Here is a 27,424-nt window from a genome sequence, read left to right as displayed (position 1 = left end):
CAAGGAGCAAGCTACTGCATTTATAGGTGAGTAATGCTTTCCAAAGGAAATGAAAGATTTACAGTTATTACTACTTTGCGAAGCTTTATTTTCCAACTTATGGGCCAGCCCTCCAATTTTGCAATCTGAAAAATCACAAAAATCAAGTGCCACATTAGAGGCAGTCCCCACGGTCTTGGCTATTTTTGGGTCGATGTAACGTGGTTTCGGCAGGGCAGTGCTTCTCCAGCTCAGAGTTATTGCCTTTTTCTCTGACTCATGTTTGTTTCTCACGCTCACTCTGGCCTTGGCCCATATTCTTTACCTCATTCCTGCGAGGCTGTTTCCCTATTTGACCATCCAAACTGGCATGCCTAACAGCTGGCCCATGGCCACTTCCCTAAAACATCTCCATGGATATGCATGGTTGGTGGAACTTCATTGCTGGCCATCTGTGGCTGTGAGGGCTCATGGGCCCCAGAGCCTTGCGTAAGGGTTGAGGCAGCAGGCAGCAGAGTGTGAGATCCCCCAGCCAGGAATGACGGGCAGAAGCAGGGGAGCTTCGGTGTGTAGGGCAGCACATCAATCTAGTTGCCTCCTTCTAGTAAAAATGGAGCCCAATGGGCCAAATGTTGATTTAGTGCTTCATCAATGACAAGAAAGTCCAAATCCCAAACCACTTTGGCTCCCTGCTGGGGCCCACCCAGTCACATGCCTGCTGGTGACTGGTCTCTGTCCTCTCTCTACCCTCGCTCCATTGTATCACTTTAACATCCAATCCAAGCACAGAACTGGGAACCATGACATCACAGAAGTTTGACCATAGAAATGAGGTTAAGCATTTTTGCATGCTTCTCCCTGCACCCCACCTCCACTCTACCCCCCTACCCCCACATTTCACAGATGTGTTTTGCACAAACGGGGAGCTGAACAAATACCCGGCCGTGTGGATATCATGGGAAGTGAACTGTACTCGGAGATAGGAGCCCCGAGTGTAAGTCCCGCTCTGATCTTCCCTAGCCATATGACCTTGGGTGTGTCGTTTATTCTGCTGAGGCTTCGGGCCTCCAGCACTGGATGACCTCCAAGTCACCTCCACCACCACTCACCCTCTCTCATTCCAATTACAGATTGGCTGAGACTGTCAATTCTCCCGAGTTAGCACAAATGCCACCAATAGGCCTCCAGGTCTTGTTCTGCAATTACTGCACTTCATCCAGAGTCATCTTTCCAATCATCTTTCTTACATAAGCCACATCATTTCACTCCTCCTCCTAAAACTTTCCCACAGAGAAGCCCTCAGTTTCAAAGTCCAGACTCACTGATGTGAATTGATGATCTGGCTTTTCCCTGTCCTCCAATTCAGCCCTCCTCTCAGCAACTCCAGCCCTATGCAGATGTTGTTCCTTCTGTCTGGTGGTCTTTTTCACATCTCTTTTGACTTATTCCTTCTCATTCTTTGGGTCTCAACTTAGACATCAATTTCCTTCAGGAGCTAGCTCCCAACATCCCTCCTGGGCACCCATAGCACCCTGCGTTTCCCCCTCCCTCTCTCGTCCCTTAGTTTGGGCACCCTCTTCTCTTCAGACAGTCCCTAGAGGCAGCGTGGTGCCTTGCACATCACTATAAACTCAGTCGCTTTGCACAGTGCCTGGAGCTGATGAATAACTGAATGGACACAGGATGCACTCATAACAGACCCCCATCTCATTACACCTCCTTTCTCCAACCCCCGTTTCCCGCATTGTCAGATCGCATGCCCAGGCACCAACAAGCTAAGCCCTCTTGATGGCTTCTTTTCATCTTTATGGCCACCATGATTTCTCCCCAAAATGCCAGTGGCTTTTGGTGGTCTTTTACCCTCTTGGTCTCTGAATATAAAAGAGCATGAGTCAGATGTGACAGATGACCAACTGCCAAATTGTTAGGCAGAAAAAGTTAACAGACCAAAAAAATGCTACCTAATGTACTAACTCCAAAAGTTACACTCAGAGAAGACCAAATCAGATGCAAGTCCACACAAAAAAACAAAAGCATGGAAATTCATATGCATACTCAGCATGACGCTACCCTGCATCTGTTCCATGCATAACAACAACAACAAGATATCTTGATGTATACACACTCTTACCCAACCCCAAGTTCCAGATATTCTATCTTTAGGGATTTATTGCTTTGGGTTAAGCCAAATATGGCAAATATATGGCATGTATCTTACCACTCTCCATTCTTACACTATTGGCAGATAATTGCCGATGGATGACAAAATTATTTTTTGGTAGGGTCTCAGAATCCTTCTCAACACTGTGCTCCAGGCATCAACTGCCAGAAGGTTCCTAACTATCGCCTGCTCTCTAAAAGTTATCCTTTGTTACAATGCAAAGGCCCAAGACTGGAGAACAGCATGGATCACTGGAGTCTTGGGGTAGATTTACGGAGCAAGTACTTTCTTTATTCAAGAGAGGAGAAGCAAGAAAGATTTGGGCACTCGGGAAAGGAGAGGCGCAGAAGGGTGGGAGGTGCATACGTTGCAGGAGATGGAGAAAACACAAGGGAAGAGCTATCAACTGAGTTCTGGGCACAAAGCTTATAGGCTTTGAAACAGAAGATGGTGAAAGCCAATGAAACAAGCATGGCGAGAGCCCCAGTACTTTGGATTGTGTTCTGTTTCTGGCTCCCATTTCTAGCAGAGTCCTATCCTAAATTAAACTTCCCCCACATAGGGAGGGGTTGGGGGATTACCCAGATTGTCAGATGTGAACAGTTTATGTAAATCTAGACTGGAGAAGCAATATCATGATTAGCTTCCATCTGTAGGTATTATGCTTGGCATGCCCTTATCAGTAGAACAAGGGCATGGTAGTGGATGAGAAGGCGCCAGAATCGAGAGGGGGGTTTCCAATCATCAGGTGGAAGGCCACACCTTTTCCCTTGATTACAGACCACTGAGCGGCACTCTGAGTACTGGTGTCACCACGTGGCTGAATAATGAAATCTAGGCCAGCTACTTGAATTACCTCTCATGCCTCTGACTAGGCTGTTCTGCAAGCCCCCAGGCAATTGCCCAAATGCCCTATAGGAGCTCTTGTGCCAAATGTTGATGCAAATGAGCCCATAACAATACAAGCAGACAGGATGGGCCAGACCTAGCCTGATCAACCTGACAAATGCTTTTTTAGATGGAATATATTTGGGTGCTTCAGATTATTCATCCACCCCAACATTTTACTTTTTTTCTTTTTTAATTTTTTTCCCATTTTATTTTTTAAAACTTCAAATTCAAATAATTAACATATAATTATTATTAATTTCAGAGGTAGAGGTCAGTGATTTAGCAGTCTTATAGAATACCCGTGCTCATTACCCAAGCTCATGTGCCTACCTCAATGTCCATCACCCATCCTCCCCACTCCCCTCCAGCAACTCTCAGTTCGTTTCCTTTGATTAAGAGTCTCTTATGAGTGGTCTCCCTCTCTGATTTCATCTTGTTTTATTTTTCCCTCCCTTCCCCTATGATCCTCTGTTTTGTTTCTTAAATTCCACATCTTCATGAGATCATATGATAATTGTCTTTCTGATTGACATATTTTGTTTAGCATAATACCCTCTAAATCCAACCACATCATTGCAAATGGCAAGATTTCATTCTTTTTGATGGCTGTATGTGTAAATACACATACATATACATATATACATATACCTATATATGTGTGTGTGTGTGTGTGTATATATATATATATCACAACTTTATTCATCTATTGATGGACATCTGGGCTCTTTCCATAGTTTGGGTCTTGTGGATATTGCTGCTATAAACATCCAAACATTTTAATTGCAAATGAAACCAATGATCAGTATTCTCTTGGGGAAAGTAATAAGCATAGCTTTGCAATGACGACTTCTTCATGAAGGGGAGAGAGGAACGCATGACTTCTTGCCTGAGCATGGACGCCTGTGTACTCTAGTGCATGTGATATTTCCATGAGCATCAACATCAAACAATAAGAATCTTTCCTACCTAAAAATTTAGTAATGGTTAAATCTCTGCTAAAGCAAGATAAAGGCATTCCTATAAGACAGTATGCTTCTTCAGGGGCATCCCTCATAGTCCTGAAGGAAGAGCCTAGGTAGATTATCTGTCTGCAATTCTTACCTGGTGATGTACATAATGCTGGCGCCAGCCAACACAGTGAGGCCTTTCTTCTTCCGGGGATAGCAATGTGGCCTGAGCATGACCTCCACCAGTGAGAAGGGCAATATGGATGTGTGCTGGAGGAGAGAAAATGATAAATGATAAATCATAATGTTAGGCTGCCCCAGCTGCCTATGTCCCTAATTTTCTCTTTCCTCTCTAATCTACTTTCTTATGCAGCTACCAGATGAAACTTCCCTTAACTTAGCTTAGACTATGCTCCCTAGATGTCCAAGGGCCTACAGTGGCTCCCTATTGCCTACTGTGTTGGCCCAAACTCCTTTGTCTGGCCACCAAGGCCCTTTGCAATGGGCTACCCCTCACCATTCCCCACGGCCTCTGCTCTCCTCTTCCAACACACATGCATGCACACTTATACACCCACACGTACACACTTACACACACTCATCCACTAGAACTAGGCTGTTTCCTTCATTCTCCTTTGTACTCAGCATACTTGTTCCCACTCTCACACTTTTGTTCATGCCCAACGCTCTTTGTGGAATGTCTTCCCTCCCTGTATTCTAATCATCCGCGTTCTTCACAGCCAACACAATCTTCCACAATGCTGTCCCTGCATTTTCCTCGTGCTAATTTCTCTTACTCAGTACGACTGCATTTCTATCCTCTGCCATGTAGTCTAGCACTTATGATGTGTATTCGTAAGATCTGGGGGTGGGGTGAGCAGGGAACACTGCTGACTGGGAACATCTAATAGTGTTGGGATTTTATATTTTTTATGCTTATAGCTACCATTCCTCTTTCATCCCAGTCCCTAATTTCCTCTGCTCTTGGCAGCCTCTTGCATCTTTAGCCTCCACCTGTGAACTCCATCCAGTTTCCATTTCTGAGCCCCAAGGCAGCCATGTCAGCACCTCAGTTACAATAGTCGCTGGGAGTTCAGAATGTTCCAGAGCCCATGACACTGTGCTCCCATGCCCGGCTATGTTGCTGGGGCCCTGGGTGCTGGCTCTGGGTGGCCTCTGCTGTCAGTCCTATTCGCATTGTGCTCAGAGGCATCCCCAGGAGACCATAGCTTCTTCTTACTCTACCTAAACTAGCTAGGGTGAAGTCAGGAGATCAAGACCCTTAGAGAAATGTGACAAGTTTTTATGAGACAGGGGTGTAATGAGAAGGAACAAATTTTAATAATAGGATTCTGCTGGGCAGAGAAGGCCTCCTGGGGCCCCAACAAGGCTGCAGGTGGGTGGCACAAAGCAATTGCCCTTGTTACAGGTCCCAGGTACCCACATTTTAGTAGCAAAGCTTAGTGAACAGCATTAAAGACAAACCATAGTTTTCACAGACTTTTCCAAGATTGGTCCTGAACATACCGACAGGATGCATGTACAAGTGGCAAGGTGTGTAGGCCAACGGTTACACCCTGTACCTTTCTTTGGTCTGAAATTAGGCTACAGTTTCTGTGGCTCTCCCACTAATAAAGGAGCATAGTGCTTAAGGGCACACACTTTCAAATCTGACCTTGTACTAGTTACTGAATCTGTTTGAACTTCAGCTTCCTCCATTATAAAATGGAGAATCGTCCTCACGTCATGGAGAGTAGGGCCTCGAGGGTTGAGATTAGAATATGTAAAGGGCTTAGTCCTTGACCTCTGAGAACTTCCAGTGAGCATTAGCCATGATTGTCACCATTATCACTGATTGTCCTCCTTCATCTCCTTGGTGGCCCAGTGTAGATAGAGTGGGGTGAAGCGAAGTCCTAGGATGTCCATAGCACCACCAGGGGCTAGGACGCAGGGAGGCAGGTAGCTGGAGCACGGTAGCAGAGCCGTCCCTGTGGCCACCCTGTAGCTCCCTCCCCAGCCCACAGCTGCCCCTTCAGAGGCCTGGCCACACGCTGCAGCTGACATCAATGCGCTCTTCATCCAGAGGCCACTTCAGGTGGTGAGAGGTGGGGCTGTTTGGCCAGCACAGCCAGCTGCCTCTTTGCCTGCCTTCATTCTGACGCTACCAGGAAGATCCCACTTCTGTTAGGAAGCATTAACAGTCCCATTACACTGGCCATTGATCTAACAGATTTTATTAACCTTGCCCATTGTCAGCAGCTTCAGATCTCTACATTAATGATCATTGGGAAGAGAGTTCCTGTGGAATAATGTAGGGTGTTCACATTAGGAGCAAATGAGTTCATAGTGATTAATGCTTTTACAACAAATAACTCAGGAATGCATGACTGGTCACCTCTTCTAGAAGCCTGCCCTTTACAAGTGACATTCAATTGGATTTCCAAACGACTTCTCCCTGATGGCTTCTGGGAAGTTTACTTCAGTGATGTCATTAGTGACGGGCCATATACCGTGGCTTAGTACTAGCTAAAAGGTCTTCAAAAGAACAGCATTTTTTTCATCCGGGCTGGGGGTAGGAGGAAGACCACAGTCTGAGAGCTTTCTAAACACTGGGCTAGCGTGATGAGCCAAGCGTGACAAAATGAACCTCCTGGTATTTCAAATGTACTGGTATTTTACCTCATGTTCATATCAACTGTATAACCTTTGTCAGGCAGCACATATTAAAAAAAAAAAAGGAAGAAAAAGATCAGTAAGAGAAATATCAAATATGCTTTCTGCTTCCAAAAAATCTAATAATTAGGCTGGGATTGACACAAATTAGAATGCTGCCAAAAATTACTGAAAACAGTGACTCATTCTGTATTTCAATTAACAGTTTCTCAGTTTCCCTTATAAACAGTGAAGCTGACAAAAATTAATTATCTCAGAGGGGGTAAAATATTTCCTTCCAGAGTAAACAAAACATCATGGGCTGAAACAATAGTATGTGTGAACGGAAACGATGGAATCAAATTATCTTCCCTTGTCAATTAGCCATCATTTTGGTAGAAATTTCTTTAAGTGTGTCATTCCAGATGCATTGGTTAAAAGGACAGGGTTGCTCTTTTCCCATCCTTTTCTACTAAATTATGCTTCTTCCTCCTGTCCTTGGTATAAATGCCTACTTCCCATCTGGATATCTTGGAGATGGAACTCTAAGTATGAAGTAGTGATTTAAATATTAGTATAGTAATGTGCTTTAGATCCCCTGGATGTAAAGTAGCCTTGTGCATAAGTACTGGAAGTTACCAGCCCGCAGAGCATTCCTACAAGGTTACATGAGTCACAACGTGAAACATAATGAGTGCTTATTTTTACTCACCTCATGCCTGTAGGTACGTAGCTGTTATAAACAGCTTCCCTGGTTGGAGGCTAAATGTATCACGGGATGCATTTGCCTGACTCTTGTGAAAGAGACCAGCCTTAATCCCTGAGATAACCCGTGGAGCCAACAGTTTTCCATCACCGTCAGGCAGGCTCCCCAGACTAAATCCGTAAGCCAGGATGGTCACACTCTTATCTCTAAGATCCCCGGAGGGACCAAGAGCATTTAATTTTCTCCAGTGAATGAAATTCAGGGAGGCTCCATATTTTAAAAATCAGATAATCACATTTAAAAATATGATCTCTGCCTCTTTCCTTGATTTCATTTCCTTGTCAGACTACCCCTTGTGTTGATTTGAGAAGACCAAGATAAAAAAGCCAGCTTCGACCTCCTCGGACTGGTCAAGGACTTTCTCCTTCAGATGCTGTTTCTCAAAATGAGCTTAGCATAATAATCACCCACTTTGTGTTCGTCTCTAACTTTGTCTCCACCTCTCTGTTCAGGCCATGCTTACACCTGAGAATCAGTTCCTTACATTGACGCTTTCCAAACTGAGGTCCTTTTCCCCAAGTCTCTAAGACAATGTCTTTGGTTTGTTTGTGGGGCTAATGGATAGATATTGCAAAATAAAGTTTTATTACACCAGCAAGATCTCATTTCTGGGGACTTTAAGGGTATTTTTTACTTAATATACCTGGAATATAATCCTTTTTATGTATTAAAAAATGAAAGCCTTTACAAAATCTCTTCAGGGGCAAACACAAGGCCAAAACATCAATTAAAACTTAAATGTAAATACAACAGACATGAAAAAGGAGGCAAAACAATCCTTAATAGAATGCTCTTATACTCAGGCTTGTCATTACACTGCTGGATCATGTTCCATAAGCTCGAAAACCACATGTGGTAAAAACACACAGTAATAATTGTTTTGTAAATCCCAAGTTTTGTAAATCCCAATAAGACCATCTCTGATTTTGATAACTACCATTCCTTTGCCAGCTAAAAACTTGTATCTCATTCCTCACCACTGTAGTTTCTGCCTCTAAAACTGACAGATTGGGACAATAGTGAAGGTCTTCCTGGGAATATTTTGTGTCCAAAAGCAGAGAAAATCTGTATTCTCTATGACCCCTCTGTTGCTACAGTTATAATTTTGCTTTAAGCCCATTTGATACATGGAAATCCAGAAATGTAGACATAGGCTATATTTTTTATATGCCTGGGGACCACTCTTTTCTTTTCTATAAATTTTTCCACCTACACTACCTGCAGGAGTCTTTTCAGCCTCAAATACAAAGAGTATAGAAGACACTATGATTAGATTTGTAAGAATTCCCTTTCCCACTTTCTAGAAACTCAAGTGCACAGGTTAGGCACCACTATAATTAAAGAGCCAATGTTCAAATGCCTGGGGCGGGGGGTTGGGAAGATAAGCCACCCACAGAAAGAGCCACAGGCTTCCCTTTGATCTTTACAGTCTATCTAGGCAGGCTGGCACAGCCCAGCTTTGTACAAATTCAGAAAACAGAAGTTAAAAACCAATAATCTTATTTACCATAGAGGAGTAGTAGTTTGCAATTTACTCTGAAATATACCAAAAATATGGATGTTGAGTTCATGGATGGGAGGATGCACAGATTGGAGATAAAACAAATTCAGTTAACTCTGAATTGTAGGATCTAAATTGCAGATAATCCAGGTGATCACTGTAAAATTCTTTCAACTGCACTTGGTCTGAAAATTTTCATAACAAAAGGTTGGGAGAAATGTGAATAGTCTTTATAAACTGACCTGGAAAGAGAAGTAAATGCTCCACTGGGCTGAGGAAGAAGAGTAGGGTGTTACTTATGAACTGGTCTGTGAATTGAACAGGTGGTTAAATGATAACTTAGTGGATCTTTTAAAGAGCGTTTCTTTTTTTTCTTTTTGTTTTTTTTTAATTTTTTTTTTAAAGAGCATTTCTAAGTGATTTCTTACTTACTACATTGTTGTGCTTTGAGTTAATATGCAGTGTGGTCAACATCTCAAAGCAGTATTCTTCTAACAGGAAGCTAGGTGGCTTTGACAGCATCCAGTCTAGTGAAGAAGTGAGTGTTCATATTTGATCCAGTTAAGGGTAAGACAAAAGAAAAGACCTGGAATCTTAGGACCCTACAATCCAGGAATATATTTGCCTTTCTCTGTCTTCCTCTCTCTCCATACCTCTCCAAAGCACCCAAATCCCTTCCTCTTGTTTAATTCTCTCTGGCCATAATAATACCCTAAACACCTGCTGTAATCAATGCCTCATTCCTTCATGTCTTATATCCAAACTTGATTCACTTTTCCCTTCCAATTCTTCCCATAGCTGCCCAGCTTTTGATCTCCCCTGGCATTACCTCCCTAGCTTTCTCCTACGTTGGTACATACTCAACACTACAATTAAAACCTTCCCAAAACAAGTGTATGATGCTACTCTTGTTCAAGGATCTTCTGTGGCTACCTGTTGCCTCGGTCCACTGTCTACACTCCTTCCCTAATCTCATCTCTCCTTCTGATTTTCCACTGTGTCTTAACAGGCTCCCCCTCTTTTGACTCAAATCAGTCTCCTCCTTATCCTGGTCTTTCATTCTGTCCCCTTCGCTAGAATTCCTTCTGTTTTCCACTTACTGAGCTCTTTAATTCTTCTCTCCCAACCAGCCCTGCACACCTTTGAGATGCCTCACAACCAAAAAGTACACATTAACGTGAGAAAATGTAAAAGAAAGTCAAGGACCCATAAAAAACAATGAAATGCAAATAAGTCAACCAGAGGGCTGCTATTATTGAGATTCAAACTTGCAATAGGTTTCCGGACAGCCAAAGTAACAAGAATGATGGAATAAACACAATCCTTTTTTTTTGTTTGTTTGTCTGTGTTTCGGGGAAATCAAGTTTTTCCACTAGTATTTTCCACTGGTAGGTGGTGGCCCCAAAACAACAGTTCAGAGATCTAGGTTCCATAAACTGATAAAAATCTGAAGGCAAAATAATAAAATGCAATCTCTAGAAGGAAATCCTTCCAGCACGGAGATAATTGTATAATTATGTAGGCTTCTGATGATCAGAATAGTAGATGGACTCCAGAAATACCATTTCCCCCCTGTTGGGTTTTTTTGTTTGTTTTCTTTCCCATTATGAGTCAGACAACAGCCAGTATTTTATTCTCGGTTTAGAGCCTGGAGTGGAGGTATTATACCCTGTTGGTGACACAGAGATCTAAATGCTTGGAGGAATTCAGACAGTTGGGCAGCCCCTCCCTGCAAATAAGAAGCTTTGATATGAGTTTCGTACTCAGAAGAGAAATCTAACTGGAGACAGAGATTTGGGAGCCATTAGAGTATAGCTACAACTTTTCTGAGTGGCAGGAGATAAGATAATCCAAAAAGAGTAGGAGAAAAATAACAAATCCAGGAATAAACACTATTAAATAACAGTAGTTAAGCCAGAGTTTCTCAATGGTTTCACGAGTGCAAGAATAGATAATTTTTCTTTGTAGAGGGCTGCCTGTGCATTGAAGGTGGTTAGCAACTTCTACTAAGCTGCTACTCCTTGGCTTCTGCTCCCTTGATGCCAGGAGCACCCACCCACGTCCTTTGCGACAATCAAAACCGTCCTGGGTATTGCCAAGTAACCCCTGGTGAGCAAAATCAATTCCAGTTAAGAATGCCTGATTTAAATAATTAGCAAAGGAAGAGTATCTTGCAGAGAAAGTTGACAAGGAGCAGTTAGAAAGTCTGGATGGAGGTGGGGAAGCCTGGGTGGCTCAGTTGGTTAAGCCTCTCCTTTCAGCTCAGATCCTGATCCCAGGATCCTGGGATGGAGCCCCACGTCAGGCTCCCTGCTTAGTGGGGAACTTGCTTCTCCCTCTCCCTCTGCCCCCACTTGTGCTTGCTCTCTCTCCGTAGTGCGCTCTCTCAAATAAACAAAGTCTGGAAAAGAAAAGAAACTCTGGAAGTAAGGTAAAGAAGGAAAGGGAATTTTTTGATAAGTATGGTCGAATGTGTCAAGTGTTGAGAAGGCATGAGCCCCATCCACCCAGTACCTTTCCTTTACTAAAAGATATGCACCCTGGTTTCAGAGACCAGAGGCTGCAATAAGGATCCAGGAGCTTATTTCTTGTGTTCCCAAATTGCTTTTTCTTCCTTGCAGGTTGACCCCCATGTTTGGTTCTTTGTACTTTTGGGTTTTAGCCTTTTATTCATGGTAATCTTGGACTTGGACCTTAGAGCCCCTGCGCACTGGGGAAGAGTTGGCATGGAGTCATCTCCACGGCTGCCCCTGCCCTCTGTCCCATAAACCCCAAGGGTGGGTGGAAATTAGAACAACTTTCTAAATGCAAAATTTGGGAACCTACATGCAGGACAACTTGATGGTAGTATGCTTGCTCAGAGCCCCCTACACCCCTGGGAACACAAGCCTGTGGCACTGAGGCAATCTCCCCATTGCCAAGAAACTTGCTTCACTTCCTTATCGCGGTTTTCTTAGGAAAAACAAAACAAAATTTCTCAAAAGGTCACAAAATTCCTTCTTACCACTGGATAGTAAAATGTGGCTTTTATGGGTTCCTAGATGTGTTTTGAGAGCTGCCCAAAATACACAAGCTTTTATTCCTAACTAGTTCATACTAAGAGAACTCTCTGGAATAACCCTCTGAAATAATCCTGCACTTTTTGGTTTCCCAACTCAGACCAAAAAAACAAAAACAAAAACAAAACAAAACAAAACAATAAAAACCCACAAAGGTTTTTTTATTTTGTTTAGCCTTTAAATCTGAGTTTTCACTGGTAAAATCTGTTCCTATTAAGGGAAGTGAAATACTAAACTCTCCCGCTGCCTTTATGAGGCTTTTTTTATTTTTTTAAATTCTGTCTTCAACATAAAAAGACTCTTGATTACTATTGAGATGTTCAAATGTTAGGTTCCATGGCAGCCACCAAAGAACTTGTTCTATTTCTATTGAGGTTCTACATTTGTGGGTTCACTTTTCACATATGTATACTAATGTACCCCATTACTAGCCTCTCTGCTTGTCAGCAGAAACCAGTGGTTGGATCTCTTATCAAACAAGCAAGCCCGGCAATAAGAGGGTGGGGAATTGGCCTCTCCCACATTTTCACAGAATAGAAAGAGGCTGTTTTCAATGGATTTTCTTTGTTTTTTCTTCAACCACCTTTCCTTCATCTAGTTACTTCCAATATTGTCATGTCTTCATTCCTCTTAGTTTCAGCCTCTGCCAATCTCCTTCCTTGATTCAATGGCTTTTTTGCACGCCCTTTGGCTACATGAATACTCAGTTATCTACCATCTGACAATGGTGTTAACAGAGGAAAAGTATAAGCCTGAAAACGTTGCTGCTAGAGAACAGCCACCTTCAAACCATAGTCCCGATTAGGGAAAAAAGCAAAACAAAACAAAACAACCCAGTATCTTTCCTTTACTAAAAGATATGCAATTACCATGATTCTGTGCATCTCTTTGAACATAAGTCAGTCAGTAGTATATTGGGGCTCAAATAGAACCACCAAACACACATGGATATTTCAAGGCATCAGTAACCCCTCTAGAATTTTTCTCACTCATAGTTTTCTGAACAAAAGAACACCTCACAGTTTCAGAGCATTTAGTGCCAGCCACAGACTCTAAAGGCAGGTCTCCTAAAGTCTTCCTTTCTGCATCAGCACACCCCACTCCGCCCCTGAGGAGGGAACTCTGGGACCAGTCAAGGGCACAGAGAAGCTACCAGAGTAAGAAGTGAAGAGTTCATTCATTCTTCCATGCAATAGTCTTTATTAAGGGCCTCCCTCATGCTAGGTGCAGTGAGAGGTGCTAGAATTAAGTGGTAAACAGGGGCACCTGGGAGGCTCTGTTGGTTAAGCATCTGACTCTTGATTTTAGCTCTGGTCATGATCTCAGGGTTGTGAGATTGAGCTCCATGTTGGGCTCCACACTGGGCATGGAGATGCTTAAGATCCCTCTCCCTCTGCCTCTTCCCCCAAAAAGGTAAAGGCATGTGATCCCTGACCTTGTAGATCTTATAGTCTAGTCAGCAGGATTTTCTTTCTTTCTTTTTTTTTTTTTTAAGAATTTTCTATAAACAAGTAAAAACCACATAGATTCCAATCATGATATATGTTATGAAGGAAACAAACAGCAATCTGCAGCTGAAGGAAAGGGAGGGGGGCATACTTTAAGTAGGGTAGACAGGGAAAGCCTTCCTGAAGAGGTCATTTTTAAGCTGGGACCTAAATGATAAGAGTGAGCTGTGAAAGAGCAGAAGAACATTTCTAGTAAAGAGGACAGAGCATGTGCAAAGGTCCTAGTATAGGAAAGAGCTCCACAAGGGTTACAGGCTCAGAGCAGAGGCCAGTTCATTACACATGATAGGTCGCAGGAAGAGATTTGAGGATCATTCTAAGTGGAACAGAAAATCAGTGACGAGTATTAGAAGGGAACAATCAGTTTCCATCTATTTTGCTGTTATATATAGAAGGTGGAGAATGGAAGCAGGAAGACCAGTTTGGAGGCAGTGAGTGCTTTAGATGAGAAGAGAATAGGGACACCAGGGTGTTGGCAGTGGAGCTAGAAAGTGAACGGATTTGCTAAATATTTTGGAGGCAGAATGGGCACAATTAGCTAATGGATTGGATATGAGGATGGTGGGATGGAAGGAGGTGGCAGGGTCAATTGCTCGTTTGTCTTGAGCAATTGGGAGGATGGTGGCTCCATTTTCTGAGAGAGAGGAGCCCAGACCAGATTCGGCAGTGAGTATAACATGTTCACTTCTCAGGACACGTTGACCCAGACGTGTCTGTGACACGCCTATGGATACGTCTGTAACAGCTGTGTAAGGCAGGCCATCAGAGATGCAAGTCAGGAACTCAAAGGAGGGCTGGGCTAGACACTGGGCACATGGGTGGAGATGGATGTTTTCCTAGGGAAAGAGTACTGGCAGGAGGATGGCCCAGGGCCCGCCTGGAAGAACACGATCATGTACAGGGCAGGTAGAGGTCACAGCAGAGAGCTAGTTCATGTCGTATCAACCAAGCCAAAAAAGCTGAGTTTCAAGGAGGGAGAAGTCCACTGTGCCAAACACCTGCTGAGAAGTGAGTAAGTTGGGGCAAAAGCAAGAGCCCTGGGTTTGACAACACGGAGATAGTTGGTGACCAGAAGAAGAGAAATGAGCAGAATAAGCATAGATGATGCTTGTTATGGGTCTGGGGCAATGCTCTTGGGCTCTGCTCCATTCAGAGAGGCTTACCTGCTTCTCTTTCACGTGGCTTGTTTGCCTAGAAGAAACTCCTAATTAGCCAACCCCACCATCACCCCCACAATCCTGGTTAAATATCAGGGCAGGGCTCAGTAAAGTGAAACCATAGCTTGAGGTTTGTCTTTGTTTCGGGTGGTAGGGAGAAGGGATGCTCCTTCCTTTCATCCTCTCATAGAGTGGTTGTTCTGAAAGACCGGAAGCCAGAGTATAGGTCTCAGGAAAGTGGCCAAGCAGCAGGTTGCCATCCTACCTCTGCAAAGGACAAGATGCACCACTCTGATTTACAAGAATCGAAGGGATTAGGAAATTGGCGGGAGGGGAAGAAGCAGCACGTAGGTTGGCAAAGTCTTCAGATGGGGGCATTCACAGCTAACGGAGGCTCAGAGGAAAGCTGGGGCTTTGGGTTTTGGTTAAATCGCTCAGTAGGACATATCCCAGTTTGCAAACGGGACTTGCATTTCACCCCTCCCCTGGTGAAGTGGTCTGGATTCTTCTGTAGGTCTTTGTGGAACTCCATTGATGTTAATGGGAAGGTAAATCGAGCAATCCTGAGAATGTAAAAACCTAGCCCTGAGCATGACTTATACAAAAACTAAACAGCGTGCACCAGAATATAAAGAAACACACATTTGTGCTTCATTGTCACACTGCTCAGCATAGAAGGCAGACAATTTGGTCACCTCGAGGGATCACTTTATGATCAAGAGCCTTTCCTTAATTGCCAGGAATGTCTAAGGGCCTCTCCTCCAGGGACACCTGCCTGGATTAGAAAGGAGAATCCTCCACCAACCTCATCTATAATCGCAATTTAGTATTATTAAAGAGCAGCCTGTGGAATAAGCCCTAAGGCTCTGGGCCCCGATGAAGGCATGAACAAACTGGAGCTGAATCCTTCATTCTCTCTCTTTGCTTATGCCCAGTCATTTCAAAGGAATATTTTATTCCCCTCAAATGCATCCTGACCTTCCCGTGTTGCCTCCCCATTCCCCACATCTGACTACAGGATTAACTGGAATAATTCAATTAGGGGTTAGTTGCATCATGTAGAGATTTGGGCCTTCAAGAGCAGTAGAAATGCTTTCAGGGAGGGGGAGGCGGCGGGGTGGGGGTCACTTAATCGTGCACAAAGGCCTGTCCACCATATAACGCGCCATCCCACGAGGAGTCCTGTGCTCACGCATTTCTCTATGCTTCGGAAGAGCACCTGACCATGGATTCAAATTCTCATCAGTGTAGTTTTTTTTTTTTTTTCTCCTCTTCACAGCTTTTCTTCTTCTACTGATGCAGAAGCCATGCACTCCATTTCCATGTGGCTATTTTAGACATTATAACGTGCTCATTTAATTTGGTAGCGTATAATAGAAGTCATTATCTCTAGTCCTTCCCCCCTCCGCAATCCAAGCCTTCATTCCAACGTCCTTCTCCCAATTTACATTCTATTTTCATCTAGCATTTTAACTCATTCTTTTTTTAAATCACCAGAAGTCGAACAAATTGCTTGCCGTTTGCTTTGGGTATCTCCGACCTCCCTTCTGAGATCATTTTCCTTCTTCCTGAAGCATACCCTTGAGCCTTTCCCATTCCTGAGGGTCTGTGGGTGATAAAATTTGTTTCCCTGTGTCTGAAAATGTCTTTGCCTTCTCTCTGTTCCAGAAGATACTTTCAGGGAGTAAATAGGCTGGCAGGTTTTTTCTTCAAGGCTTGAAGCTGTTACTTCACCGTCTCCCACCTTCTTTGTTGCTAATGAGAAATCAGCTATCGGTGGTCTAACAGTGGTTGCTATTTGGGAAATCCATCTTGTTAATCTGGCTGCTTCTAGCATCTTCTTCATGTGTAAGGTGTCTTCAGTGTCACACAAGGGGCTAGATATCTGCCTTTTGTCCTGTGTGGCAATTTTTGGTACTTCTCGCCTCTAAGGGTTAATTTTTCAAAAATTCTAGGAAATGATCAGTGACTCTGTCTTCAAATACGGCCCCTACCTCCCTCTTTTTGTTAGCTCTTCTTTTGTCTTATTTTAGCTTTGGGGACTTCCCATTACTTTCTTGTCAGTGAATCAGACATTTAAAAATCTTTAAAAAAAATATTTTATTCAACATTTTAGGTGTTTTGTAGTGTTTGTTTTGGGCTACCGTTTCATTCTACGGCCAGAAACAAAAGGCACTCAAGACTTGGTTTCCTTTGGATGGATAACTTTCTCATGTAAAGGGTGTGAGCATGATTTGGAAGGAAGTGGGAATCATATGATCGTGTATTAGCCAGGATCCCGGCAGGAGCACAGAAGCCCATTGAGGGATTCCCAGGAGGAAGGTCTTAGAGGCATAGGCAATTGTTGGAAAGGGTGGATCAGTAAAGAGTCAGAGAAACTTTGCTAGAAAGGGTGATTTAAGGGAACTGGCTAAGAGGCTGTGGCAATTCTCCTAAGTCTCTGGAAGCTGCCACCATTGGTTCCAGCTGCTGATAGTACAAAGTTTGTGATTCCTAGGTGCTCGTCCAGCAGCTATAGCTAACCTTGTGTCTATTTTCCCACCCAGCCGTTTTCAACTGCCACTAGAGAATAATGGTTTGTTCTCTTGCACAACTCATGAGAGTGCCCCTCATTGGCTGACTCTCACCTGGAACCATGCTGAGAAAGGGATTCTAGGAGCTGTGTGTGTGGTTCTGGGCTTATCCCTTGCTATGCAGAGGAGGATAGGAAAGGAGTAATGGTGATTCCAAGTGGACAACTATTTGGCATGGGTCCTTATGTATCACTGAAAGCTTCACATTGCACATACATTACTTTCTTTGTTCCTAATAGAGTCACCAAGAAGAATAGGAAACACTTTTTTTTTTTTTTTAAGGAGTATCAGAGAAAGGGATGAGACAGAGCTAGAGTAGACCATAGAACTGTCTTTTAAAAGTAGATTTATTTATTTATTTGAGAGAAAGCAAGAGAGAGGACACAAGAGCATAGGAGGGAGAGGGAGAGTCTCAAGTAGACTCCGCACTGTGTGCAGAGCTGGATGTGGAGCTTTAGTTCATAACTCTGAGATCATGACCTGAGCCAAAATCAAAATTCAGGAGCTCAACAGACCTAGGCACCCACTAAACACACCTATTTTAAGGAACCCAATACCCAGAGAGGTTTATTGACTTTCCCAGAATCACACAATAAGACAATGGCAGAAACGGGGCCAAAATTTTTCTAGTACTTAAAGGTAATTCTTTTCACAAAATCAAAAATTAACTTGTAGGAAACATCTGAGATCAATCATTTTTGCAACTTAGACACAGAGCAAAGATATTTTGCTTCCATTCACCCTAAACTGACCTTTGAGGATCAATCCAGCACCCTTTTTTCCTAATACTTTATCCCTTACAACTTTTCAGCAAAAAAAGCAACTTAACAGATGTGAAGATAGCAAATGCTTCCCCAGATGATCCATTTCCCAATGACCTGAACTTGAAGATGTCTCAGATTATCTGCGTCATGCTCTAAAAGTCACCATCTCAAAAAACAAAAAAACAAAAAAACAAAAAACAAAACAACAACAACAAAAAACCAACCCACAAACATTAAGTCCCATTCTCCCTGGATGAGCAACCCATATCCCAGTTGTCAAATATCATTTGACAAATGTTTCTTAAGCACCTTTTGTGTCAGGCTTACAATTTCTGTGATCATCATGATATTTTAATGCTACTAACTCTGACATTATTAGGTTAGCAAAGTATTTTAAAATATGTCAGTAAAACTATGCATATTAATTAAAATGTTCCCACATATAAGCTTTATACTAACCTCCCTGGGCTGATGGTAGACAAAAGACTTTTATTAAATACTATTTGATAGGTTAAGTATTTTAGTATCTCTGCCAATCATTGCTATAAATGCACATTGAATAAAAATGAATAAAAGAATATTTATGAATGAAATGGGTGAAAAGGGGAACTATATCACTATATAATTGTCTATTAGTCATATGTCCTAAGACAATAGCAAAAAAACAGCATTTTCAAGCAATGGCCACGCCCTCTTGCCACTTATCTAACATCAGGTTTTCATCCTGTTTTTAAACATTCATAATTAGACAGCTGATTCTTTGAGTGGAGAGATAGGGTGCAGGCCAACATGCCTATAGATTTTTATGTTAATGGAGTCTTTTTAATGGCGTCCATGGTATTTTCAGTTGTTTCCTCTATTCAAAGACTGTGAATATATTCACAACTGGAAAGGAAGGTCCAAATGTGCAAAAATCCACAAATGAGAGAAGTCACTGTCTCTCTCTAATTATGCAAAAAATAGGGTGTCCTTAGGGTACACAAACTCTTAGACAATTGGCAAAAAAGATATACTTTAACGATGGGAATATGTGAAAAAATGGCACCGAAGCATGAATGAAAAGCTTTCAGAAGTCTAAGTTGTTCCCACATTTTGGTAACTCTAGCTCCTCACACATGTGTGTGTCTTACAGACTCACAGGGCCCAATCCACCTGCCCAGCCCTCACTCCCGGATTTAATTAAGGTAGTCTTACATGGGCAGAAATCAGTGGAATAAGAAGCTTGCTGTGTTTTCTAATATTCTCCATTATAAGTGAGAAAGGCATTCATGATCAGTAAGAAAAACAATCTGATTAAAAGGAAAGTATATTCAACTAATCATAGAGCAGACCCTACAAACCATATCTGGTCCACAAATATATTGCCTGTCTTAGCAGAGTCCTAAAAACTGTGAGCCTGTACTTTTAAATATGGAGATATCATTTTTTTTAAAAGGATTTCCAACTTGGGTTTGTTTGTTTTTGTTTCGTGAGGTTTTTTTTTGGTTTTTGTTTTTGTTTTTAGTGACAGCTACCCCTTTAGACCATATAAGACTACTCCCTACATTTCCACAGCACTGAGAGGATTTTCTCCTTTCTCACTGTCCTTGTGCTTAAGAACTGCTCTGTTTTCAAAGATGAGAAAATTAAAGTGAAATCTAGCGAAGCCCAGAATCTCTGCGAGGTCTCTTCTGACCACCTGCTTCCCTCAGTTCCCTTACCCGCCCAGCCCCTTCAGACATTCACATTTGTCACCTTGGATTGGGACTTAAGTTGCCCAACAGCAGTGTACCATGAAGGGTCAGATCTAGAAAACCAACAGTAAGAGCAGAGTATTCATGCAATGGTGAACTGAGCCTCACATTGGCATCAGTGCTAACCAATCTGTTTCTGCAGGCCTGGAATCATGTCTCTTATCTGCATCTTGGTTTTTATTTAGAAAGAAGCTACAACAATAACAAAAATGACCAAAAGCAATTTTTAAAGATTCTGTCCCTCAAGAATGTCTTATTTTTAATTCTGATGTGCTCACAGAAGAAGGGTCCATGAAGATAAGCAATGGCTCATATTGTAGGACCAGAGACTTTCTGGGGACTTGGGAAAGTCTCCCAGTGTGAGGATCAGTATTGGGATGCCACTGTGTAGGGAAATTGTGTAATAAATGATCCATGTGGCACATCTGGTGATTTTAAACTTTCCTGGTCAGGACTGAAAATGTAACCCCCAAGGTTGTTGGATGGTGGGCTCTAAGACTGCTGCATGTGCGTGCATGTGCCCAATTACAGATAGACCAGCCATTGGAATTTAGAAGGGCCACTGTTGGGTGCTAAGCAGAATACAAAAAGCCCCACAGACACAGAAAAGGGCAAGAAAGCCCATATTTGCTAAATTCTTAACCATGTGTTAAGGGCACATGACCCATATCACAACTACACCAGGTTGTCTCCCTAAAGATAGGCTGTAGCCAGGAAAGCCAGGGTGGCTCCATTGGTTAAGCATTCAACTCTTGATTTCAGCTCAGGTCATGATCCCAGGGTTGTGGGATCCAGCCCCTGGTTGGGCTCCCCGCTCAGCAGGGAGTCTGCTTAAGAGTCTCTCTCCTTCTCCCTTTGCCCTCCCCACTCTCTCCAAAAGTCTTCCCTGTCTACGCAAATTCACCCAGTTTCTCATGCTAAGTATCAAGGTGGTGATCTCAGATTCTTTCCTTTGCCTTACCCTTTAATCCATCAGCAAGGCTGTAAATTCTACCTCCAAAATACTCCTACAGTCCCTCCATATATGCCATCTCCACACCTACCTCCCTGGCTCAAGCACCAGGACTCCCACCCAGATGCCTACATCCTAGATGGTCTCACCACCTGCACAATGTTCTGCAGATGGCAGCCAGAGTGGGCCTCTCCTGATGCAAAGTGGATCATATCACACCCTGGTAATGACTCTGCAAAGCCTTACCATGATGGCAAGAAAAACAGGATCCACAATCCTCAGCCTGGCCTCCACGGGACTCCAAGCTCTCACAACCCCACCAGCCTCTCTCCCACCTAGTTGGCACTTCTCCCTTGCTTTTCCTTCCTCCAGTGCACTGACTTCTTTCCCACCCCAGGAGCTCACATATGTGTTTACCTCTGCCTGAACTCCTTTTTGCCCTGTCCCTACTTGCTAGCAGCTATTCATCTGCAGAGAGCCCTTTTTCTGACCCACAAATCCACATGAGGCACTCCTGTTGGTCTTTCTTCTAGAATACTTAGTTTGTTCTTATGCATTAATTTGGGAAATTGTTAATATCTGTCCCCTTCACCAGACTATACAGTCCATTAAAGTGGGGGTTATGTGTGTATCATACATCATCTGCCCCCAGACACAAAGCACATGACAGACATGAACTGGACACCCAGCAATAATGCTTTGCTTCTATTCAGACTTCCTAAGTAATCCCTCCCTCAAAAGCACAAGAGCATGGCAACAGGATCTGGGGTGCCTGGGTGGATCAGTTGGTTGAGCGTCTGCCTTTGGCTCAGGTCATGATCCCGGGGTCCTGGGATAGAGCCCTGCATTAGGCTCCCTGCTCAGTGGGGAGTCTGCTTCTTCCTCTCTCTCTGGCCTTCCCCCTTACTCATGCTCTCTTTCTCAAATGAATAAATAAAAATCTCAAATGAATAAATTTAAAAAAGAGGATTTAATTAAAAAAAAAAGGCTACAAGTATACACTCCATGTTCATGAATCGCTGAGCACAAAAGCAGGATCCCCACTTTAAGCAAAGCCTTTACTCACACTCCCACAGACCAGCAGCCGTCTCACGCGGCTCAGTGCTCATGGGCTCCCCAGGGAAAGAGCTCTTTCGTGTCCCCATATGCTCGCTCCTCCTTAGTTTTACTCTTGGGTGAAATGTTAGAGAAAATGGTTGAATCTTGTGAGCACATGAAGGTGAGAAAAGATAAGTAAGGCTACTGATAGAGGGATAGAGTCAGCAAGATTTAGGAATTAGTTGGCAAAGCAAGCACCTATATACATGGATATGCCCATCAGATTGTGAGGGGGGGGATGCAAGGGCAGGGCTGAGAAGGCAAACCTCAAGACAGAGAGAGTCTGAGAACTGGGAATCCATGCGATGATGGGTGTGTGGTTTGTGGGAAGTGGAGTCACCATCTGGGGAACTAGACAGTACCCTGCAGAAATATTCCACTGCCCAGTAATGCAAGGACCTGGCAGTGAGAGAGAGATGGAGGACTTACACACACCCGAATTTCCAGTTAGCCACAAGGGACTGCAGAGACCAGGAAAGGGGGTGGGTGCTGGTGGAAAACCCATCAGCAGCTCCCTGCTCCAGGTGAGGATGGAGTTCCACAGCCTCCAAGGCAGCCAGAAATATCGTGGGGCTTTCCCTTGCTGACTGTAAACTGGCAGATGTTCCTTGGAAACTCAAAAAGAAGGCTCTCCTTCCTGGGCTTGCTCTTGGACATTTTCACTTCTGTTCTGAGATCATGGGATGTTAGCTCTTTCCTACCACTTAGCTATTTTTTCCTTTCTCTTGGTATTTCAGAGGGCTTTAGGTTCTGTCATGAGTTTCTCCATCCTGGTTATTCTGTAACATAAAGTCATTCTTCTCATTGATGGGATTGCACATAGTTGCTGTGGAAGTGAGGATTAGTTACGTCACACAGAAGGGGAGACCCCACCAGCACATCCTCAAGGGCATGGAATAATTTTAATTATCCAAGTTCCTTTTTAAAAAAAATTTACTTATTTATTCATGAGAAACACAGAGAAAGAGGCAGAGACCTAGGCAGAGGGAGTAGCAGGCTCCCTGCAGGGAGCCTGACGCGGGACTTGATCCCAAGACCCCAAGACCCCAAGATCATGACCTGAGCCAAGGGCAGACGCTCAACCACAGAGCAACCCATGTGCCTCTAATTATTCAAATTCCTAATAAGTTCTTATCATAGAAAAAAAAAAAAAACTTTGATCTTAATTTTGAAATTAGGAAGTATTTTCTAATGGGTATTCTTCTATTTAGAAAGCAGCCTATTGATAGAGAACCACCAGATAATGGAATTGTGAAAGCAAGCCACTCTTCACACAAATCAAAGTTCTCTGAATCAGGAATTAAAAAAAAAAATATATAGTAAACTTTGGCCATTCTGGCTTCTGCTCTTAAGAGATGAAGAAAGTGGGCACTGTGATTGCTTGGTTCTAGTTACATAAAACTGTGTATGGACTGGTAATCTTTTGGTTGTTCATTACCCATGATCTCCTGTTTACCTTAAGACTTCCTGAGGGGCAAGAGGGCTTTATCGTCCTTCCTAAGCTAACTCTGCTCCCTCATCCTGGCTTAGGTTCTGATTTCACTGCTGAGACTTAAGCATTCAACTTCTCAGTGTTTTCTAGGTGAATGCCCTTGGAAAGCCTAATCCACTTCAGATTAGGAAGTGAATAGAATAAATAAAGAGAGAGCTAGAAATGCTTTAAAACAAGAGGACAACCCATAAGTAACACTACAGTGATTAAACTTGAAAAAAAAATCCAAGGAAATATCAGGTATGGTCAATGACTACATTTTTTCATTCTTGCTCAGGACCTCAGGAACAATGCTCGGGAAAAGGATCTTTTCTGTGGTACACCACCAAACCCGCCATTCATGGACTTAACTGGTATATCTCTACCAGAGGCACAGAATGAGTTATTTCCCAATATCATTTTCTGGTCTGTTGGTGGTCATATTTTCCTTCTGACATGAATCTAGCTTAGAGTAGAAAATTGCCAGAGAAGATTTTAGAATGTAATGATACAACAGATTTGAAGAAGGAGGAAGAGGCCTGAATCAAGGAAGGTAGGCAGATCATAGGTGGGAAATATAAGGAAACCAATTCTTCTCTGGAGTCTCCAGAAAGAATGCAGCTCTACTGATGTCTTGATCTTATCCCAGAAGACCCATTTTGATCTTCTGACCTCCAGAATTATACAATAATAAATTCGTGTTGTTCTAAGCCTTTAGGTGTATGTTACTTTGTTAAGCAGCAATAGGAAACTAATGCATACAGCATTACCAAGGCTCTGCCTCCTCTTGCCACCACTCCATCAAACTGCCCTTGTGCAAGTCACGGGAGAGTTCAATATCACTGAAGTCAATGGAAAATTCTAACTCAAGTCATCTTACAGTGTCATCATACTTGACCTCTCAGTAGCTTTTGACATGCAATACTTCCTCTTTCTTGAAACATTTGTATGCTTGACTTCTGGGAGACAAAGGGTACTGGGCTTCCTCCTAACTCATGGGCACCTCCTCCTCAATCTCCTTGGTGACAATGCTCCTGCTCTCCCTTCCAGATACAGGAAATGGAATGTTTTCCATTTTTAAGGCTTTGTCCTGGGGGTATCTTTTCCAGTCTTACTTATTCCTTAGGTGGTCTTATTTAACTTGAAAAAGAATTATTATAATGAAGACAACCAAGTTTATGGCACCAGCCTGGAAATTTCCCCTATGCTTATATGTACACTTTGCCTCTTCTGCACCTTGAGTTTGTTGTCTAATAAGTATCTCAAACATGTCCAAGCAGAACAAAATTTCCTGTGGCTGCCTCCCTCACTTTATGCAAACCTCTCTGAAAATATCAGCTTAACATAGAGACATCCCCTCAACTACTCTGATTGCCTTATACCGTATAGACCCACAAGTCTACACACACACACACACACACACACACACACACCATGCTGTCCGCTCACCTTGCTTTAGTTTTAGTTTTAGTACCTTCACTACCTGACATCATTAATTCTTTATTCATTTATTGCTTATTTTCTCCTCATCTTCTCTACTAGGATGTATACATTCTCCACAAGAACAGATTTATTTGGTTTGTTTGTTTTTGCATCCTTAGTGCCTAGAAGAGGGCCTGGTACACAGAAGGCACTGCCTCATGCTACAGTTAAATGTCTTGCTTATTATTATTATTATATATAATATATATTATATATTATTATACATATATTAGCTGGTTATATATTATATAAAAATAGAGATAATAATATTATGCAGGCTCCCTATACCATCTGACTTCCTCGCCAGCCTTCACTTTCTCTAAACCAGATTCATCCCAAAACTTAAAAACCAAATAAATATTCCTTCAAGTGATTGCTACATTCCAGTTGTCATCCGGCTTATCTGACTAAGATAACATTTGATAAGAATGGTGTCAATCAAGGTATGGTTTACAAAGGTATTTTTTGAGGAGAGCTTATTTCCAACTATCTTACTGTTTAAGAGCTACATGGTTTTTGTCAACTTTGAATTGAGTTCAAGTATCCTCCAACGGATCTCACTTACCACTCTATGTGTGAAATGGGCTGGGGCGCTCTATCAGCAGGACATATATCAGCTGGTGTCTTATGTCCTAAAGAAACAGAGGTGGATGGGAGGCAGAGTCTCCCATGGGAATCTTGACTAGGTCCCTCTTTTTTTTTTTTTTTTTTTTGGATGGGGACTTTCTGGGAAATAATAACCTGGGGGGAGGTTGTATTTTTTTACTGCCTCATATGTTCTCTCAAAGATACTGCAAAATACAACCTCTGTTTTTAGTATGTTAAAAGGCTGGGTGGGAATAAATATATGTGTGGATGATGTAAAATATCTCTAGTTTAATCTTCTTGAGGTTAGAAAACCAACCTAGATTGTTCAAGTTGCCCCCAAGGAGAGTCAATCATTTCTCTTATCACTCCATAGATGTTTCTCTTATCTCTCCATAGAGATGAAAACAGCTCTATGTATATCATAATGGCTTTTGAAAAATAAGTAATTCTTGATTTTGTCTTTTGGATTTGAACTGAGCATTAAAATCATCTGGGGGTCCTCTCTTCAAGTATATGCTCAGTTATGTCAGAAGATCTTAACCCAAGTCACGTAAATTGAATCTATAAATTCATGGATTTCCTGATTCACAAAAAGATTTATTCCCAAAGGCTGAAAAACATTGAGCTACCAATAGATGTCTAGATGGTGGATCTTCCCAGCTCAAAGGGATGGCTGGGATGGGGAATCAGGAAGGCATAGGGAGTAAGGTGATAATTTGTAACAACAAAGGCTGTCCCTTTGGTACTGACGTGCCCACAGATGATCTTCTTACTCATCAGAATTCTCCTACCTCTACTTAGCAGTCCAACTATGTCACAGCAGGTTTATGGGTAGGAGAGAAAAATCTGATATTGGGTCTGAATTTAGGGAAAGACAACATCTTGCATGCAATGAATGAGTAAGGAACTGAAAGGGGTAGAGTTTCACTCTCTCGACGTTTTGACTCCTTTGGGAGGGCCCAAAGGCCTTCTGGATTGCCTTCAGTCATGAACAACGTGTCAATCACAGCCAGGCCAGGACACAGGGGGCATAGAAGCTCTCCTCCTGTTCACATCATTCATTTGGCAACAATCACGCACTGCAGCATAACACCTTGTATGGCAATGTAGTATATTAGTATTGTTATTTTATTATTTCACTTTGTGTGTGCATACTAGGCTCAACCAGATTTAAGGGTGCCAGAAGCCAAAATCCTTGCCAAATATTGATCATGGTGCTACACACACAGTTGGTACTTAATTATTTTTTCAAATGAATAAATAAATGACAATGCATGAAATAACTAAGAAGCCGTATCTGGCACTTGCTCCACTTTAAAGAGTCAAGGTAAGGCCTGTCTTTTAAGAGCAGGTTATTTGGAAAATATTTCCATTAATATCAATGAAGGCTTTTCAGGTCTAATATTCTGTGACCATGGATTGAGAGTTTTATATGATGATAACATATATACGCCATCCTTGATACTTTATAAAGTGCTTGCACACATGTTCTCAATAACTATACTATTTTCAAAAGTAGAGGGCTGAAGGGGTTCTCTGATCTATCTCAACTCTCCTTGGGGGCAACCTGAGCAATTTAGGTTGATTTCCAGAGGAATAAGTTCCCTAGCTCCCTTCGGGTTAGGATCTGATGGTTTCCTCAGTTACCGAGTCCTCTTCCTGCTATTTAAATCTGTCTGCTCTGGTTCTATGTTTAGTAGTCATTTAGTTAATACCTGGGGAGTTAATGTTTTCCTGGCAAAACCTGGAGAAATACTTTGCTGTTCTTCCCCTTCGTTCATGAAGACTGGAGAACTGCTTAGCAATGAAAGAGGCAGGTTGATCTACTTTAAATAAGGCAGCCTGGCTCTCATGGGAGTTCTTAGGGCACCAGTCAATGGCAGCCTGTAATGGTGAATGCAAATATCTCACTGATGTTACTATTTGGTTTGAAAAAAAAAAGCAAGGGTAGAAAAATGTCCATTAGAGATGACAGTCAACTTTGAATGTCCCTAATTCAATAATGAGTCTCCAATGAGCTAGAAGGATCAGGCTGGGAGAGTTCCAAAGACCTGATGAATCATGAAGGTTTTAGAACCACACTGTGTCAAAGAGGAGAGTGTTACTTCTTAATTTGACAAATACTACTCATAAAACCCAGGC

General features: G+C 42.5%; 1 protein-coding gene across 2 annotated transcripts in view; it reads right to left on the bottom strand.

Moving 5' to 3' along the window:
* Positions 1-27,424, bottom strand: part of ADTRP (androgen dependent TFPI regulating protein) — a 59,294-nt gene that overhangs the window by 16,152 nt on the left and 15,718 nt on the right. For both annotated transcript variants that reach the window (XM_077886519.1, XM_077886518.1), the window contains exon 5: positions 4,133-4,248. In XM_077886519.1, the coding sequence (XP_077742645.1) occupies positions 4,133-4,248 (116 nt within the window). The remainder of the gene's footprint in view (positions 1-4,132; positions 4,249-27,424) is intronic.

This window comes from Canis aureus, chromosome 37, assembly GCF_053574225.1.
Source record: "Canis aureus isolate CA01 chromosome 37, VMU_Caureus_v.1.0, whole genome shotgun sequence".
In the NCBI taxonomy this organism is placed as follows: domain Eukaryota; kingdom Metazoa; phylum Chordata; class Mammalia; order Carnivora; family Canidae; genus Canis; species Canis aureus.
The sequence above is the reverse complement of the archived record's forward strand: the minus strand, read 5'-3'. Positions and strand labels throughout refer to the sequence as shown.